This window comes from Silene latifolia, chromosome 7, assembly GCF_048544455.1.
Source record: "Silene latifolia isolate original U9 population chromosome 7, ASM4854445v1, whole genome shotgun sequence".
Lineage (NCBI taxonomy): Eukaryota > Viridiplantae > Streptophyta > Magnoliopsida > Caryophyllales > Caryophyllaceae > Silene > Silene latifolia.
This window is the reverse complement of record NC_133532.1, coordinates 96,113,164-96,133,866: the sequence shown is the minus strand read 5'-3', so window position 1 is coordinate 96,133,866 and position 20,703 is coordinate 96,113,164. Positions and strand designations below refer to the sequence as shown.

The 20,703-nt window shown below is 40.3% G+C and overlaps 2 protein-coding genes across 2 annotated transcripts; both read right to left on the bottom strand.

Annotated features, from left to right (window-relative positions):
• Nucleotides 1–592: 592 nt before the first annotated feature.
• LOC141590389 (uncharacterized) lies at nt 593–1,254 on the bottom strand. The gene is made up of 2 exons (XM_074410986.1): nt 730–1,254; nt 593–646 (listed from the first exon to the last, which is right to left on the bottom strand). The coding sequence occupies exons 1-2, from the start codon at nt 1,252–1,254 to the stop codon at nt 593–595; spliced, it is 579 nt and encodes a 192-aa protein (XP_074267087.1).
• A 509-nt stretch (nt 1,255–1,763) lies between these two features.
• Nucleotides 1,764–2,498, bottom strand: LOC141590388 (uncharacterized). The gene has a single exon (XM_074410985.1). The coding sequence runs from the start codon at nt 2,496–2,498 to the stop codon at nt 1,764–1,766; it is 735 nt and encodes a 244-aa protein (XP_074267086.1).
• Between the last annotated feature and the right edge of the window lie 18,205 nt (nt 2,499–20,703).

The window sequence follows — 20,703 nt, the reverse complement described above, 5'->3', positions numbered from 1 at the left end:
CCGTTGAGCAGCCGGGGTCCATACGAAAGTTCCCTTCTTTGTACATTCCGTGATAGGGCTAGCGATGGTGCTGAAATCCCGAATGAACCTTCGATAGAATGAAGCAAGTCCGTGAAAGGATCGGACTTCTGTGACAGTTTTCGGAATAGGCCATGATTTGATCGCCTCAATCTTGGATTGATCGACGGAAACCCCTTCTTTAGAAACCTTGTATCCAAGAAATATAACGCTCTCGACTAAGAACGAGCACTTCTCCTTCTTTCCATAGAGTTGTTGCTCCCGAAGTGTGTTGAACACCTTACGAAGATGTTGGAAGTGGTCATCCTTGCTCCGACTGTAGATCAAGATATCGTCCAAGTAAACGACTACGAATCTGCCTATGAAAGGCTTGAGTATTTCGTTCATGAGTCGCATAAAGGTGCTTGGAGCGTTCGTCAAGCCGAATGGCATAACCGTCCACTCGTATAGCCCATGCTTAGTTTTAAACGCAGTTTTCCACTCGTCCCCTTCTCTCATCCGAATTTGATGATAGCCACTCCTCAAATCAACTTTAGAGAAGATCTCGGCTCCATGTAACTCATCGAGCATATCATCAAGCCTCGGAATTGGAAACCGATACTTGATAGTGATGTTGTTCACGGCTCGGCTATCGATGCACATTCGCCACGTTCCATCTTTCTTTGGAACAAGTAGTGTAGGAACGGCACATGGGCTCATGCTCTCGCGTACATAGCCTCGTTCCATTAACTCTTCGATTTGACGCTGTAACTCCTTGGTCTCCATCGGATTGCACCGATAGGCCGCTCTGTTTGGCAAAGGAGCTCCGGGCAGGAGGTCGATTTGGTGTTCGATCCCACGAATAGGTGGTAACCCAGCGGGTAACTCTTCGGGGAAAACATCCTTGAATTCTTCCAGGAGCGAGATTAATCGTCCATCCTTGCTTTCATTGCTAGGCGTTTCGTTGACCACCATTAGGTAAACCTGTTTGCCATTGACAATGGCCTCGTCCACTTCTTTCTCACTAGCGAGCATGGTCATGCTAGTAGTCGTTCTACGTTTGGCGCTCATAGAACGTACTTCAACTGGCGCCATTGGTTTAAGGACAATTCTTTTTCCCTTACTTACCAACTCGTACTCGTTGCTTCGACCGCGATGCACCACATCCTGGTCATATTGCCAAGGTCGTCCTAATAGGACATGACATGCATCCATTGGCACAACATCGCACAGGATGTCGTCGTTGTAAGATCCCATGGTCAGTGTTACCTTTACTTGCTTAGTGATTTTCACTTTATTCTCGTCATCGAGCCAATGCAGGGCATAAGGTTTTGGGTGAGGTGTCGTGGGTAGTTTCAATTTCTCCACCATCTCTTTTGAGGCGACGTTGGTGCAACTGCCTCCGTCAATGATTAGGCTACACCATTTGTCCTTCACTTGGCATTTGGTGTGGAATATTTGACTTCATTTGCTCCGGTTCAATGGGTGATGTTTGAGCTTGCGGGGCTCGGAGAACCAAATTGCAATCATAGCTAGGAGCGACGTAATCTTCGGCGTTCCCGGTGGGTGCCTCTTCCTCATCTCCTTCTAGATTAAAAATACCCTTAGTTCTTTCCTCTTCTTCGAACAGTTCCTCACGACATTTCACGGCCTCTCTTAGTGTGATGGTTCGCTGGCTCGGGCACGCATTTTTGAAATGTCCAAACCCTTGACATTTAAAACACCGAATCTGCGTGGAGTTATTCTCCTTTGCGGCGGGTGATTTGCTAGCGACCGGGAGTAGGAGTCATCTTGGGATCGGTGGTGTTCCCCGTTGTGCTTGTCCTTGAGTTGTTCTCATTTTTCCAAGTCCGGCTATTCTCACCATAGGTGGTTGTCACCTTCGTCTTTCCTTGCGCCTCCACCTTGAGACACATACTACACAAGGTATCGAAATCTGAGTAATTCTGTAACTCGACAACATGGGCGATGTTGCGGTTTAGACCTCGTAGGAATCGTGCCATCCTTATGTCCTCATCTTCCACCAAGTCTCCCATTAAGGCCAGATTCTCAAATTCGTTGATGTACTCTAGGACACTCAGCCTTCCTTGGGCAAGATCGGTGATCTTACGATAGGTCGTGAGCCTATGCGTTGCGGGGACATATCTCTTCCGTAATTTTAGTTTAAGCACGTGCCACGATGTTATCTTCGATTTTCCGGCTCGAACTCTTCTGGTCTTAAGGCTTTCATACCATAATGAAGCCCCATTTCTTAATTTCAAAATGGCGTACTTGTAGCTCTGTTCATCATCAAGTCCCTTAAAATCAAACATCCGATCTATTTGTCTTTCCCATTCAAGGTAAGACTCGGGATCCGTGCTTCCTGTGAACTCGGGTAGTTCACTCATTTTGAACTCGTCAATGACTCGTTCACGTCTTGGCTGCCATTTGGGATCGTGTTCTTGCAATTTCTTTAAGGCCTTTTGAAGATCCTTGAGAAAGTTTGGATCGTCGAAGTTCATATTTGGTGATTGGGTTCTTTGATTTTTTTTCGAAAAGAAAGATGTGTGTTTTTTTTTTTTTTTTTTTTTTTTTTTTTGGTCAGTGAACAGTACCGTGAACAGTACCGTGAACAGTGTTTTTCGTTTTTTTTTTTTTTTTTGTTCAATTCGTGCCTTCAAGATCCAATCGATTAAACCTCAACTTCCTTGCCGAGTTTAATCTTTGAACACCAAGCGCGTTGGATATTCAACTATCAACGGATTGGGACCTCCTTAGGACCGTCTTGATTTTTTTGGGGTGATCAAGAGCCGAAGCTCTGATACCATTTGATGCGTATACGTAGCGGAAGACTTAATTGTTTTGTTTTTGGGTTTTTGTTGTGCAAAAGATAAAGGATATTTGTTTCGATTCCTTGAGAAGAGATCGAAAACAATGGGATATTTGGTATCACTAGACCTATAGTGATAACAATGGGGAATTACTCGAAACGCGTCAAGCAACTCAAACTCAAACTGCGGAACACGTCCTTAGTTTAAGGCAAGATTCGAAAGCCTCGACTCTTGGAAAAAGATTGAAACCACCAAGTTTCTCTCTCTAAAATGTTTATACTTCAACTTTTGATGCTTACAAATGAGGGAGGCTAGGTCCTTTTATAGTAAAAAGTCCTTGGCCTCCAAGCAAAGCATTAAATGCTAGTTGTAAGTTCTAGGATGATTAGGTGCATAGAACTTACAACCTAGACCTTTTGTCAAATCTTATTCAAACTAGTTTGAAAAATGCAAAAATATAAACTTAGAATTCCTCTCCCTTGGTGCCGCCACATTCGGCCCTTCCCCCTTGTTCCCATTTGATTTTCTTTTGTTCCCACACGGCATCAAGGGGTGTGCGGATCTCGAGCTTCAACCGCGCATAATACCTCTCTTTTACGCAAACCCATTCAATTTTCATGCATAAAAAATGTGTTATTTGGGCCTGGTTTTGATTGGTGTTCTATGTCGAGCACAACTTCTTCCATGGGGTCCATATCCGCGTCACTTGTCGATCCCTCTCCCCCTTCGCCTAGTACTAGGGCCACTGCCGATGTAAGGGAGGCTTTTTCAAATTATCAAAAGGAATCCACTGCAATTAAAAATGTTTTTATTTTTTCAATGGATCCTGCTTTACAAAGGCAATGTGTCATGTTTCGCGATGCACATGAAGTATTCTCGAGGCTTTCTACTATGGTTTCTCAAGCCCCGAGGATAATCCAGTATGACACCGCAGCTCGTTTCTTTGAGGCTAACCTCAAAGATGGTCAACCTGTAAGTTCACACATACTTAAAATTATTGAGTACGTGGAAACTTTAGAAGGGTTGGGATGTAAAATCCCCGACGAACTAGTGGTGGACCGAGTGCTCCACTCTCTCTCTCACGTCAAAGGATTTACCCAATTTAGGGTAAATTATAATATGACAAACATGAGAAAGAGTTTACATGAGCTCCATTCTCTGCTTGTGCAAGCAGAGAAGGACATGGGATTGAGTGGGAGTACAAGGAAAGATGTGCTTGCTATTAACGGGAAGGGGAAGAAGCAGTTTAAGAGGAACGCAGGTAAGAAGCCCGTTCAGGTGGAGGGCAAAGGTAAAGCAATTGCGAATTGCTCTACCAAGCCAAAACCTATAAAGGGTAATCCTCTTAAAGATACTTGTAATTATTTTAATAACAAGGGACATTGGAGACGTAATTGTACAAAGTAGCTGGATGACATAAAAGCTGGCATTGTGTAGCCGACATGTAATTTCTCAACTGAATCTTTTATGATAGACATAAATTATGCTTCAAATACAACTTGGGTATTAGATACTGGTTGTAGTTCTCACTTGTGTAATCATTTGCAGGGCCTAAAAAGCATAAGAAAGCTAAACAAGGGTGATGTCGATCTCCGAATGGGAAACGGGTCTAAAGTAGCTGTCGTCTCAGTAGGAACTTATGTACTTAGTTTAGCTTCAGGAATGCAGTTGCACCTTAATAATTGTTATTTTTTACCAACGCTATCTAGGAATATAATATCCGTATCCGTGTTAGACACTGAAGGGTTTTCTTTTGTAATTAAAGACAAGTGTTGTACTTTTTCCCTTAATGGGATTGTATATAGCCAACCTATTTCGACCAATGGAATTTATATTCTAGATACCTGCAACGATGTTTATCATTTAGATAATAAAAGACTCAAAACAGGTGATCCCGATCAATCTTATTTATGGCATTGTCGATTAGGACATATCAACGAGAAGCGCATTAAAAGACTAGTGTCGACTGGTGTAATTAAACCTTTTGATTTCGAATCATTTGGTACATGCGAATCTTGTCTTCTTGGCAAGATGACTCGTTCACCTTTTCTAGGAAAAGGATCTCGAGCTAGTGAGTTATTGGGTTTAATACATACCGATGTATGTGGTCCAATGACAGTCGCTCCTAGAGGTAATTATGACTATTTCATTACTTTTACCGATGACATGAGTAGATATGGGTATATCTACTTAATGAGGTATAAAAGTGAAGCTTTTGATAAGTTCAAAGTGTTTCAGAATGAAGTAGAAAACCAATTAAATAAGAAGATTAAAGCATTACGATCAGATCGTGGTGGGGAATATTTAAGCAATGACTTTAAAGATCACCTTAAAAACTACGGTATTGTATCTCATTTAACTCCTCCTGGCACACCAAAATTAAATGGTGGGGCTGAAAGGAGGAATCAAACTTTATTAGATATGGTTCGATCGATGATGAGTCAAACAGAGTTACCTAAGTCATTCTGGGGTTTTTCCATTTTATATTCTGTACAATCACTTAATAAAAGTCCTACTAAAGCAACTGACAAAACTCCATATGAGATATGGAAAGGGAAAGTCCCAAATCTGCGATACATGAAAGTATGGGGTTGTGATGCTTATGTCAAGAGCAAGTCTGACGATAAGCTTGCACCTCGTTCTGAAAAATGTATTTTTGTAGGCTACCCTAAGGAAACTTGTGGATATTACTTCTACAATAGTAACGAGAATAAAGTGTTTGTTGCTCGTGAAGCTGTCTTTCTAGAAAAGGAATTTATTTCTAGAAGACAGAGTGGGAGAAAATTTGAACTTGATGAAGTTCAAGAGCCACAAACTGATGTGACAGTGCAGGAAGATATTCCTTCTACATCTGAATCGGTTATTATTCATGTTGAACCTAGGAGGTCAGAAAGGGTTAGTCGCCAGCTTGATAGATACCTTGGTATTATCGAGGAAGATGGTGACTATGAGGGTTTACTTTTAGAAAGTGATGAACCCAAGACATATAAAGTAGCTATTACGAGTTCTGACTCTAAGATATGGCTCGAGGCCATGCAATCCGAAATGGATTTCATGTACGATAATCAAGTGTGGGACCTGGTTGACTTACCTAAAGATGTTCGACCTCTTCAGTTTAAGTGGATATTCAAGATTAAAATCGGCATGGATGGACATATAGATGTCTACAAAGCTAGATTGGTTGCAAAATGTTTCACCCAGGTTCATGGTTTACACTATGATGAAACTTTTGCATCAGTTGCTATGCTTAGATCTGTTCGGATAATGTTAGCGATTGCTGCATTTCATGATTATGAGATATGGCAAATTGATGTCAAAACCGCTTTCCTGAACGGGTTTCTGGAAGAGGAAGTGTTCATGACACAATCTGAGGGTTTTGTGGATCCTAAAAATCCTAACAAAGTATGCAAACTTAAGAGATCCATTTATGGTCTTAAGCAAGCGTCAAGGAGTTGGAATCATCGTTTTGATCATATTATTAAACAGAATGGTTTTTCTCGAAGTGTTGAGGAACCATGTTTATACATGAAGTTTAGTGGGAGTAAAGTTGTTTTCTTACTTCTTTATGTGGACGATATATTACTCATTGGGAATGATGTTGATATGCTTGCTTATGTTAAGAAGTGGTTGCGAAATCACTTCCAAATGAAAGATTTGGGAGAAGCTCAGCGCATCTTGGGTATCCGGATCTATAGGGATAGATCCAAAAGGATATTAGCATTGAGTCAAGAAGCCTATATCGATAAGATTCTTGACCGATTCAATATGAAAAACTCCAAGAGAGGTTTTCTACCTATGGGCAGTGGGATCACTTTGAGTAAGTCATAATGTCCTACTGAGCCTAAGGATATTAAATGCATGAAATCGATTCCCTATGCTTCCGCTGTTGGATCGATCATGTATGCTATGATGTGTTCTCGTCCTGACGTCTCGTATGCTTTGAGTATGACGAGTCGTTTTCAGAAAACTCCAGGTGAGAGTCACTGGATAGCCATCAAGAATATTCTAAAGTACTTGAGAAGGACTAAAGATTCATTCTTAGTGTTCGGAGGAGAATCTGAATTATGTATAAGAGGTTATACGGATGCCAGTTTCCAAACCGATAGGGATGATTTGAAATCCCAGGCTGGTTTTGTCTTTTTGTTGAACGGAGGGGCGGTTTGCTGGAGACGTTTCAAGGGGTCTGTGACTGCTGATTCTACAACGGAAGCTGAGTACATTGCAGCCTCTGAAGCTGCAAAGGAAGCTGTTTGGATTAGGCAATTTTTAGAGGGACTGAAAGGAGTTCCAACCGCCGAGGATCCTATCACTTTGTATTGTGATAAGAGTGGGGCAATTTTTCAAGCAAAAGAGCCCAAGTCTAGTAACAAGTCTAGACATGTACTTAGGAAATTTCATATAATTAGAGATTTAATTGAAAGGAAAGAAATTACAGTTTGTAAGGTTGGGACAGCTGACAACATCGCTGATCCTTTAACCAAGCCTTTGTCTCAAGCTAAACATGATAGTCATGTAGTTTCGATGGGGTTGAGACGAATGCCAGAACTGTTGTAAATTATATGATATGTAATAATCAAAATATTGTATTTATTATTCCATATATGATAATTGTATTTATCGTTATATTCAGTTTAATGTCTAAATTTATATACTTTGTTTTCTTCAAATAGGTTGTAAAGACAATGTCAAACCCTATTAAGTGAACTGGATTAACATTGTATTTTGTCCCTAGTTACTTAATGAGGTGACGTCTCGGAGTGACTAGATTATAAGGCGATATATGACAGGTTGGACTGTTATATGGTCATAGTGATGACTGGTCGATTACATAGGCAGATTGTGAGACAATTTGTCGGACAGTGACCGTTTATAGAGTCCTTTTGTTGCTAGGTCGTGGCGAGGATTTCTATTTATTCCTTTGAGTCAATTATTTAGACTGGTGACTATTTGTCTGAGTTGGTACAGTTTTCCGGTGGCTTTGGTTTTTGTTCTAGGTCAGACCGTAAAAGGTGGCCGATGAGCATTTACTGGGTCATTGTGATCTGTATCGAATGAAGAAAATAGGTCAACATGGTTGTCCTTTTAAGTCATATTTTATCTCAAGCCCACTCGAGGAGAGATGACTGTGAATGCGTGGCCACGCTGAGATGCGATCTATAGTAGATTATCCGGTCATACAGTCATTCTCCTGATCGAGGAAACCACTTTATGATATGATCACGTGCAAGAACGACCTGAAAGACATCTTGCATTCAGTGGGAGATATTATTGGACAAGAGAATTGGTAACGCACACTTGTGTCGGACAAGTGGGAGATTGTTGGAGTAGTGTCCTCCACAATAAGTGCGTTTACATAATAAATCTCGTAAAATGAATCTCAGGGATTTATTTATTTGTCAGCTGGTCATCGTTAATCGGTAATGATTGGCTGACTAGAGTTTGACATTACTGTCGAGTGACGGCGGTGATCAGCTGATCCCTTTAGGTCACACCTATAGGATGATGCCCAAATGGAAAAAAAAACTAATTATTTGTATGAGATACAAATTAATTAAATCCTTATATTAATTGGCTTTTAACAAGTCATGTGAGTATATTATTTGATGACGAGTTACGAACTCGGGCCAAGGGGATTTATTACTTAATTATTTGATAATTAATTAATAAATTTATTAATTAATAGTTAATTAATATGAGTTGTGTATATAAGTTTTGAGGTGAAGGTTATTAGCTATTTAATTTACAAGAGGTTGTAAAATTAGCTAAATCTGGTAGTATTGACAAATTGTATGTTGATAAAATGGTCTCATGATTACTTAATAGTTAAGTAGTCATTAGTGGTTAATTTGTATTATTTAACCGTTAAATAATTAAATTAATATTTAATTATGTAAGATAATCCCCCTACTTAGAGAATAAAAATTCTCTTAGTTTTCCCTCCAAAAAGCATCTAGCTAAATAAGGTAATAAAAAAAATTTCATTCATTACATTATTATCTTTTCAATTAATATATTCTTATAAATAAACTCTCATTTTTTAAATAAATTCATAATTGTGATTTTTTCTTTAAAATAAAATAAAATTGATATTAAACTATAAAGTAAGTTGCTAAATTTTTCAGTAATGTAATAATTATTAATGCAGAGAATAACTTGACACATTCTTACTATTAGATTCGTGACAATAAACATTCACTAAAATAAATTCACAACTTAAATAAATTTTTTTATTAGTTTTCCATTTCAATATTTTGTTTCATATCAAAATACAATGGAGTGAACTGATAAATAATAATGAGATGCAAATTTAAAAAATATAAGTCCTCTTATATACTAAGAGAATACAACTTCTATAAAGTTTTCCCTCCAAAGTGCTCAAACCTATATATAGAAATAAATTAGATTTTCATTTATTAAGGCAATTTTCCATTTAAAATAATCTATACATAACAACTGTATTCCTATTATTAATTTCGTGACGAAAAAAGATTTTTTTTTAAAAATAATTTGATGTAGTTAAAATATTTTCATAGAAAACACAATTCCTGGAATTATTCAATTCTTTTGATTTATTTTAATATTAATATTAATTATTTTTTTGATATAAATCCAAAATCTATAACTAATGCACTAAAAATTAAAAGGCCTATATTTACTGCGCATTTGCGCGGGATCTACACTAGTTAAATATAAGACTTATAAGCATTTGTAGGACAAATGTCGAAAATCGAAATGGACTAAATAAGGTCTATTTGACCGAATTACAAGAGGTCTTAAGAGACCATTTTTTTCAACATTTGGTGGGTTAATCACATGGGATGTTCCTATCAATTGTTTACATTTGATAGCACTATAAATACCCCCTCATTACACACTTGCATGGGATGAAAAATTGAAGAAAAAAATCACCCTATCACCTTCTCTTAGCCAGTTTTTTTGAAGGAGAAAAAATATCCATTTTTTCTTTCATTTTCCTCTTCAAAACATGATTAATAGTTGATCATAAAATTTAATTCACATATAATAATATACATGATATAATATTATTAGTGTAATAATATTACATAATACAAGGTTACTACTACCTAGTTAGTATTTTAGTAGTTATTTGGGATTATCTTGAGTGCCACCAAAGGAGACCATCTATTTTGGTGGTTTGTTGTCTTGGAGGATCATCCATAGTTGCATAGCTCAAGAACTACAAAGGTAGGAGACATTTGTAGTGCCCATATTTTGCCTTATACCAATGTAAGGAACTTTTGTCTTAAGATGGTTTAAAACCATTTTCTTGTATTTTTATTTGCATGCATATAGATTTAGACCATATTAAATTAATTTATAATTTTAATATCATAAGATGAGTATTAACATGGTCTAAATATCTAACAGTGAGAGCTTTCTATGTCGGTTGATTTAATCCAAGTATCAATTATAAGATGTCAAGTTGGATTTAATGTTGATTTGCATGGAAGACGGAAATTAAACATCCATTTACCAAATTAGGTTCATGATGCATAACGTGATCCATTTGTCTTAATAGGGCATTTTGCAAATACGGTGTTTGAATGAGCAAGTTAGTCATCTGATCCGTCCTGTATTCGGGTTAACCGAAGTCGGGATCGTCCTAGACTATTGCTGGAAAGGGAACAGACCCTGCATCAGGCAGCCAGAAGAGGCGCGAGCCTGTTGGCGATGCAAGAGGGTCTCCCCTGGTTTGAAAAATAGAAAAAGGAGTGGCTTGTTTAGGCGCGGGCCAGTCAACAATGGAAGACGTGTTCTGACCATTGAAAAACGTTTATAAAACGTGTTAAAAAATGGATTTTTGAACCCGTTTTGTTTTGAAAAGGCCGTTTAGACCGCTTTTGTATTGATTTGAGGAACGAGACTTGAATAATCGTCATTATTTTGACAATATTCGATGTCGGGGTCGACTTTGCAAGCTTGACATGAATAGTTTTGAAAATGATGATGAACTTATTATTTTAAGTTCATTTGTATATAGTTAGTCAGCATTCATCATCGTACTCGGATTAAAATCCAACATGGTATGTGGAACCAATGATGACTTTATGTTGGTGACTAATACATTTGTTTTGAAAATTCAAGTAAATGATGAAAGGCTTTAAAATACCTTCCAAAATGTGAAGAAATGAAATAAAAGGCTTTAAAATACCTTTTAAATGTAATTAACCAAATATTATCACCGAAACACGGATTAAACCGTCATGGTATGAGGAACCAAGGGTGAAAAATGTTTTATGGTTAAAACTTGTAAAAATGGTTTGAAAATATTTGAAATGGTAAAAACCGATTACAAATATAAAAATAAAGGAGATGAAGAGACCAAACACGGTTTGGACTTAGGGCTGGGCAGGGTCCTTTAGGCGCGAGCCTATCTGCTACGTAAGTAGCCTCTGCCTCAACCAAAAGTCCGGTTTTGGGCTCATTCTTCCCATGTTTTGGACCATGTTATGCATGTTTTAGCATTTTATAGTCATAAAACAAATGAAAGCGTGATAAAAGAAGATTTTTACACCCTCATACTTACATGCTAGGCTTATGGCGAGAAATCAACGTAAGTGTATCAACTCGTTTGGTCGGAAAAACTCGGTTTAAAACCGTTTTGGTAAGTAAAAAGAGTGTTTGTTAAGTTAAGTGATGGTGTAGTGGTCGAGATAGTCGGTCAAGTGATTTAATGCACGATGACGGTACCAAAAATGTGTAAGGCTTGTGTTTACGATCGGTAGGTCGTAAACACGTGTCGGATTGTGACTTAGGAAGTCGAGTCTAGAATTTCAAGGGAGAAAAGAGGGGGCGGACGCTCGCGTAACCTTCAAATGGTGGCATTTGAGGGGTATTTATAGGAAAATGAGTGGTTGTGTGAGTTTTAAGCGACGTGGCCACCTGGGCTGCTCAAAGAGGCGCGAGCCATGTAGCACGTCTTCGAGGTGTCTTGTCGCTTTCACACAAGTGCAATCATGATTTGTTCTATCCTAGGATTTGGATGAACATGTTTGGTACTTGACTATGTAAGATTCCGGGAAATATTAACATAGAAGCATTTGAATGGTTTTGTTTTTTGTGTTTGACTCGGTTTGACTCGTTGTTGGAGTCAGGATTTGAATTTTGAGTCGGTTTTTGGTCCGGTGTCGGCTTTGACTCTAGTTAATGTCATTGCGACCCCGTCGTCATGCATTAAACACTCCAGGTACTTTTGAAAAGTTTTATTTTCGAAATCGTTTTAAGTTTTCCGACGTAAAGTTGTACACAAACTGTCGATCAAACGCTGCGATTCCTAAGCATAGTGTACTCCGAAAATCATCGGGTGTTTGTTGGAGTCTCAGCAGATACTGGGTATCTACAGAGCCCCCACTTTAACTGAGGCTTAGACAGGGCGAAAGTCAAAGTAGAGCCCCAGGTCAATCGAAGATTACAACCTGCAGACCCAAGCGACGTCGGGGCGGCTCGAAAGGATTCGGGCCAAGGACCTGCCGTCGGGAAGGGCGACGCCAAGGCGAATCGAGGGTACGAGCCAAGGACCTGTCGTCGGGAATAGTTTAGAGTCTGTCGACTGTCCGTGCGGGTCGTTTAAAGTCCGTTAGACTACGTATAAAGGCTCACCAACCATAAGAAGGAGTCATACCTGAGGCATCTTCGGGATATGTCCTTAAGTTGTGTCTTGTTTGCGGACAAAGGCTCGCCAAATGTGTGGAGGCGTCGTACCCGAGGCATCTTCGGGATACGTCCTCGATCTGTATGTTGTTTGCGGACAAAGGCTCGCCAGCTGTTGTGCGTTGTAAGGCTCGCCAGCCATTGTGCGTATATGAGGGGGCTCGCCAGTCGCTGCGCGTTGTAAGGCTCGCCAGCCATTGTGCGTATATGAAAGGGCTCGTCAGCCGCTGCGCATTGTAAGGCTCCCCAGCCATATGCGATTGTAAGGCCCGCCAGCCATATGCGATTGTAAGGCCCGCCAGCCACTGTGAAGGGTCGATTGACCGACCGTGAAAATAGCTGCGTTAGATGGGCTTGTTTTCAAATAGCGGGCTTCGCGAGAAAGCCCCCGACATCTTATTGGGGAACTTCGGTGCTTGTATTGAATATTTGAGGGGATAACGGGTTTGGATCCCGCTACCTGCTTGTTTTTGACAGATGGGACTTATGACGCCGCCGTGGAAATAGCGAATTTTGAATTTCACTATTATTGTTTTTGAAGTGACGGCCTCAATTACCGTCGTTGATATTTGAAGAAATAGTGAATTTGAATTTTCACTATTGTTGTTTTTGAAGTGACGGTTTATGTTGCCGCCGTTGACATTTGAAGAAATAGTGAATTTGAATTTTCACTATTGTTGTTTGAAATGAAACGGCGGTTTTAATCGCCGTCGTTTGAAATTTGAAGGAATAGTGAATTTCGAATTTCATTATTATTTTTGAAGTGAAATGGCGGTTTTAACCGCCGTTTGTTTGAATTTTGAAGAAATAATGAATTTGAATTTTCACTATTGTTTTTTGAAATGAAATGGCGGTTTTAATCGCCGTCGTTTGAAATTTGAAGGAATAGTGAATTTTGAATTTTCACTATTATTTTTTGAAGTGAAATGGCGGTTTTAATCGCCGTTGGTTTAAATTTTGAAGAAATAGTGAATTTGAATTTTCACTATTGTTGTTTGAAATGAAATGGCGGTTTTAATCGCCGTCGTTTGAAATTTGAAGGAATAGTGAATTTTGAATTTCGCTATTATTTTTGAAGTGAAATGGCGGTTTTAATCGCCATCGTTTAAAATTTGAAGGAATAGTGAATTTTAAATTTTCACTATTATCTTTGAAAATGAAACGGCGGTCTTGGTCGCCTTTGTTGAAGTTTGATAGTTTATGTAGGGAAATTGGGCCAAAGCCCAAAATTCTGCTGGAAAAGTAAAGGGGAAGCCTCATTGAGGCGCGAGCACCTTGGCGAGGGAAGGGAGCTTCCCTTTTTCCTGTAAAAGACGCGAGAATGGGAAGCTCCCCATTCTCACTTCGTCTTCTCCAAACACGCGACAAACAGGCGAAAACCACCATTGTCGACCTTGCTTCTTTGCTCATTTTGTTGCCATTATCAACATGTCATCTCAAGGTATGTAGTTCCTCTTGAATCCATTTGAATTTGTTGGTCTTTTCGTTGATTGAATTAGGGCGAAATCATATACCCTTGAAAATCGAATTGGGCGTTTTTGATTGAGCCAATTTCGAGTGAAATTTATGATTGCATTAGGTTAGAAAACTGTTTAGGAGTATAGAGGTGCTTTTAGTCTGCATTTTGGTCCCCGTTTCCGTTCTCCATGCTCGAAAAACATGAGTGAGGCGAAAAAACCGTCTCATTTCACAATGTCAAGTTTATTTGCTTGAGTTGTGTGCCCCACTAGGTTGCATTGTAGTCGGGGAAGACCATGTTTGCCATTTTGGATCTTTGTTGCGTACTGTGGGAAAAATTGGAATTTTCGCATTTTGTGACGGTCTTATGTCTGACAAAATAAGCGTCCGTTTGGGCTTGAATTGAGTCAGTTTGCTTTGAAATGGACCTTATTGGTAGTTTAGGTCGATTTAAGACGTGGTAAAATCACGTTGCCTTGTTGTGGTCGTATTTTGAAATTTTGACTTATTTGCGCTCAAATTGGTGTAGAAATTGCCTTTTTGAGTTGTAGAAAATATCCCATTGCATCGGGAACGTATTTTGGGTTGTTGGCGGACCTTGTGTGGGTCTTGAGGTGCCGTTTTTGGTTGTTTTGACTCGTCTTTTGCTTGAAAAGAAGGGCGAGTCGCTTTTTTTTTTGTTTTTTTGTAGATTGTTTTGTTTGGTTGGGTTTGGGCGGGATTGCCCTTGTTCTGCTTTGCAGGTTTTTCTTGGATTTGTCCATTTCATGCCGTCGTAATGTCGAAATTTCGGCTGACGTTCTTTGATTGCAGGAGAGTGCTCGGGACCTGTCGGGTCCATTGACGCGACCCTGGAGGACCTGTTTGGGAGCGGGCCGGTTAGTACTCCAGCTAGTGCGCTTGGGGCGGTAGTGGAGGACGCTTCTGAGGAGGAAGGGCCTTCCGAGGAGGCCGTTATGGATGAGAGAGCCGCTGAGGTTCATGAGGGGCCCGTTGTTGGGGCTGCTCACGTTGAGAGAGCTCAGACAGGGTCTGAGGCTAGTACCTCCGGGAGGAGGGTTACTAGAAGGAGGGCTCCTCGGCCGACCAGACGGGAGTTGAAGAACGTCGTTAGGGTCATTGAGATGCCTCCTATCCGCCACGTGGAGTCTCGTGGGCAGAAGAAACGGAGAGCGGAGACGGTTGAGGACGACGTTCACGTTGCGGGTTGGGAGGCCAGATGGGTTACAGCTCCGCGGGGGCTGAACCTACGGGCGGCGCCTGCTTGGGCCGAGGGTTTTGATGGCAGCCATCTGTTGCTTCGGCTGGACAGACACATTTCCTACCGTGCGCATGAGGGCCTGGTGAGTCGTGTTACTTGATTGAACTTTCGTCATTTCTGACATTTCAGACCTGGATAGGTGTTCTGAGGTTGTTTCTTTTTTATTTCAGGAGATCGGCACCATGAGGACTTTCTCAGGCTTCTCCACCTGTCTTGGTTTCTACGACGTTCTCCGAGCCGGTACGAGGGCGTTGATAGAGAGGTCGGCTTTTGGGCCGTTGGTGGCTGCCTGGCGGGATATTCACAGGGCTTCGATTAGGTCGAACCTGTGTCTGATCCGCGCTATGTTGGATCGGTACTGGGATACGACGTCGTCGTTCCACATGGAGTTTGGGGAGGTCGGTGTGACCTTAGAGGATATTGCCATGATATCTGGCCTCCCCTGTGGCGAGACACCTGTTGAGTTCTTGGAGACGCCGGAGAGAGTGTCTTCTCCCGCGGTTACTCGTCTGATCGACAGTGTTTTGCCCGAGCCTTCTGACATCACTCCGTACCTGATCGCGAGCTCATATGTCAGGGATCACTTTAAGGGGAGAGTGGTGGGTTACGCTCCGGCGCCGTTGGCGAGTTCCGAGGCTGAGGCTAGAGCTGACGCGCAGGAGGCACGGTTGTGGTTGGGGTACTTCTTGGGTGCCACGTACTTTGGTGACAAGGGTGAGCGCTTGTCGACCAAGGTACTTCCTCTCCTTGCTGAACTCGACATTCTGGGTCAGTTTGACTGGGTTACGCCGGCTTTGGAGAGTTTTACCCGGTACTTGCACGCTGCGGTGTGCCCGGAGGCGGTGGGAGATGGTAGTGCTCCTGCTTTGGTTGGTCCCGGCCTCATATTGGAGGTACGAGCGTTTTTGTAGTTTTTGTTGAGTTTGATTTTGATTTCGATTTTGATTACGCTTTTGATTTTGGCAATTTTTTGAAAGATTGGCTGATTTGTGTTTGCTGTGTTTGGTTACAGGCTTGGTTGTATGCTTACTTCATCCCCCTGCGTCCGGGGACTACCAGTGGCGTCCCTTCGACCTACTCTGCTGTGAGGGCCTGGACGGTGGCTTGGAAGAAGTCGACCAAGTCGACTTACGAGGACTGCAGGCGTCGTGTGTATGGATGTCAATGGATCGGGTTCGGGTCGGGTGAAGCCTCATCCGTCATCCATCCGTCCTTTTAAAATCTCATCCAACCCGTCCGTCATCCGTGAAACATATCATCCGTCATCCATCCATCCATCATCCATGGATGAAACGGGTGGATCGGGTGATGAACGGGTGTTGTGTATTTATATATTTCAAGTTAAAAAAAATGAAGATTTTTTTTTCGCTACAAAAATTAAGTTAGATAATTATTTTAGTGTAACTTTCTAGTGGGTAGGTTCACAAAATATTTATATTGAGAGTAGAAAAATATGAAAATTTAAATATTTTATATCTTAATAATGTGTTATATGTAAAAAAAATTAAATAAAAAATAATAAAATCGGGTGATGGATGGATGGCGGGTGGATGACGGGTGGAATTTCTTCATCCAACCCATCTGTCATCCATCATCCGTTTCATCCGTCATCCATCCATCATCCATTTAAATCGGGTTTTCATCCATCTTTTAGGATCAGATGGATCGGATTTTGATGGATGCGGGTGAAATTGGCATCCCTAGTCGTGTGAACGCCCTTCGAGTTGCTGACGTAAGTTGCTGTCCCTTACTCCTTTCATTTTGTAGAAACAGACAGAGATAGGATGACTAGGTAGCTTAGGAAGCCCCCAGTTAGCTGATTAGTTTTGCCTTGGGTGCTGTTCATCGGGTGGCCTTGGGAGCACTACACAGAGGTGCCGGTCGCTGCCAGGGAGCATTTGCGGCCTCGCAGCTCCCAACATTTATACCTTGAGACGGCGATCGAGCCGGTTTGGTACCTGGGCGAGCGTTTTTCTCGTCAGTCCTTTACTGAGACTTTCGTGGTACCGGTCGATCCGCCTAGGGTGTTGTTCTAGGAGTCGACCCCCGAAGAGGTTGAGGAGCACCTTCACGGTCAAGGAGGTGAGGAGCTGTTGCGGCGGGAGGTCGACTACGACACCTTCCGGTTGTCGATTCTTGCCTGGTACCCGATCGAGGTATGTTTTCCTTTGTTCTTTTGTTTCCTTTGCCTCTTTTGATAGGAGGGTTTGTTACCTTCGATGTGGACCCAAATTGCAGGGGGTCGATGTGTTCATGAGGACTCAGCCCCCAGTTTTCCCGGCGGAGACCACCTTTCAGAGGCCGGGCAGTGAGGAGCTACAGCTGCACCTGCCAGAGCCTGCCGTCGCTGAGGTGACCAACGTTGGCATGTAGTGGAGGTTGAGCGTTCTGAAGGTGAGTTCCTGATCCAAATATTCTTCCTCATTTATGTTTTGCCTTGCATTGTATTGAAGGACCTTCTTGGTTGTAGGTGACGACCGCTAGTCATCAGGCCTTGTGGCGGATGGCTAACCGGTGGAGGGCACTTGCTGGTGACCTGGCTGCGAGGGAGGCTCGACTTACCCAGGTACTTTTTGTATGTTGTTTTTGTGTATTTTGTGTTGCATTTTACGTTTTTATATCTTAATGATCTGTATTGTGTTTTTCAGGGTACTGCGGATCCGGCGGAGCTCGCTCGGGTCTGTGCTGAGTTGGATGCAGCTAGGTCGACAATTGAGGCCCAGGGGTTGGGGGTCACCAGTCGAGACCAGGAGTTGAGGCGTCGTGAGGACGCGTTGCTGAGCTGAGATGTAGAGATTGCCTCTCTCAGGGATCAGTTGGTTGCGGCGGAGGAGCTTCGCGTCACGAGGGAGTACGAGACGTTGGAGAGTTCTCCGGAGAGGGAGTCTGAGCAGATGGTGGTGTCTGCCTTGCCCGCGACTCCTCGTGAGACTGAGACTGGTCCGATGAGAGGTGCTGAGTAGTTGTAGTTGCTTGTCCGTGTCTTGGACCCTTGTCTGTACATATTTACATTTTGCGTGAGGCGGTTTTTATATATGTGTTTTTGGATTGTGGTTTATTTTGTGATTTTTGGCTTTTTTTTGTTGTGTTTCGGAGAAGCGCTGTCGGCTGTCAGTTCCCCTTTTTGCTTCGCACCAGTTCCTGCATCGTTAGTATAGAAAGCAGGCAACAGGTAGCACGTATGCATAAACGTGAATACGTAACAAGCATTTGATTGAAAACAAAATTAACCATGATGACTCGAAGTTAAAATTGAAATATGAAATTTGAAATTTGAAATGGTATTTTAAAAATTCCGCGACAAGTCGTCACGTTTGGACTTCTCAAAAGGAATTGATTTGAAAATTGAGTAATTAACTCGTGTCTTGAATTAAATTGCATCGAAATTGTTGAAATTGATTTGTAACTCGAAAAGTTCAAACTCAAACCGTCAGGGGTGAATTTTAGAATAGATTTTTGCGAGTGTATTTGATTTGATTTTTGTGAGATCAAGACTCGGATTTGTGAGTACTTGAAATTTTGAGGAAAACTGATGTCGTGTTATCAATTTTCGATTTTTATTTTTGCTGGGAAAAGAGCGAAAAATATTCCGGAATTTCGACTGACATGGAAACGATCCGTCGCGGATCGGGGCGACTAGCCCTTCCCTCTTAAAAAAAGAAAGAAAAATCTGTATGTTTAAAGCAGCGTCATGGAAACCGTGTCGGATTTCGTAAAACGCGAAAACAAGGAAATGTGAGTGTGAGAAAACACAAAAAGTTTTGGACCGTCCCGAAGAGGCGCGAGCATTCCGGCGGGAGGTTTGAAGTGTCAGGAGAAAACACAACTTGAAAGGGACAATTCAAGGTGGGAATCCTGAGAACAGGCCCAAAGAGGCGCGGGCAGCTTGGCGATAGATGTCAGCCTTCCCTTTTTTCGGAAAAAAGGCGCTGATTGTTTTGTATAAAAAGGGATGTTTGTGCTTCATTTTTTTATTTTATCGTCTACATTTTTTGATTTTTTTACAAATCACAATTACGTTTTGCAGGTTTTTCAAAACGATGGTAATTTATGAAATTTCTTTTAATATATAATTCTGTTTATTAAAGTCATGAATTTCTTTTAATTTTTTAATTAAAACATTATAATCTTGAATAACAATCTTAAATGATCGTATCACATTTAAAGATATAACATATAAAATTAAATAAATAAGTTATTTATCATCTATCTTTGATAAATCTAAAATTAACATATTGTCAAATTATTTCATTTAAAATTTGATTTAAAACTTTATTTGTAAGATATTTATATTGTAAGATATTTATAGAAAAATTTGAATTTGATATAAAATTTAACTTGGTGAGAAAAAAGTTTGGGATAGTTTTTTTTGGGATTGGAAAAAAACGACAATTAAATTACAAAATTGATTAAAAAAAATAAGTGCGCTAAGAAATGAAAGTAAAAAAAATGATCTCCCACAAGTCAATTAAGAAAAAAAATATATTGGAAAAATTATCAATATAAAAAATCCAAGGGTTAATTGATAAACAGTACCAATATAAGGACCAAAGATAATCAATAATTAGTAATCAATACCATAGTAGTAAGTTTTTTCTACGATAGGTACTAAGTTTCCTGATCATCTAATCTCAACCTACTTGAAAAAGTCGAAAAAGACATCATTCAAGTACAAATCTCCATTCACCCACTTCCAAAATCCCTCTTTTAGAAGAAAACAACCTTAAAGTAGGAAAAAAATTAGAGTAAGAAGACGACTTGTTACCTATCGTAGAAAAAAGTTAATAGTTTGGTACTGATTTCTAATTATTGATTATGTTGGTATTGATTATGAAAAAGATGACCAAAGTTGGTAGTGTGTTTATCAATTTACCCAAAATTTAATATGGAGAAATTTTTTTTCATTGAAAATGAGCGCATCAGAGGGAAAATATAGAAATTATAATAATTTAATGTCACATGTGCAAATAATGTGAAAAATTTGAGAAAAGAAACGATAAATCATAACAAACAGAAATCAGTATAAGAAAATAAGCGATTCTGTTGTACGACAGGGTAAAAATTGACTACTTGTTGGTTAATAATGACCACTTTGGGGAGGGAGGGGGGCGAAGACCTTTAGTTATAAAAAGTGGTCATTATTTTACCAAAAAATGGTTACATTTTTCATATCGTAAGTACGACGGTCATATAATAGAATTTGCGTAAAAAACTATGCGATAAAATGAGTACAATAGAAATGAAAATAAGAATGTCAATAAACTAAAGAAATAAAAAAATGTTAGGAAAACAAGATTAAGTTTACATTTTAGAGAAAATGGTTTTACTAACTTGGGCAAAAAAATGATGTCAAAATCATTAGTCGGGAGGGTAACATCGAAAATTTGATTGTTTTGGCCAAAATAAAGTTTTCCCCACAAAAATCGTAAATCATGTTAACATTTTTGTAATTAAATAGTACTAAAGCTAAATTTTGAAAGGAAAAAAATAAACTTAAAAAGATTC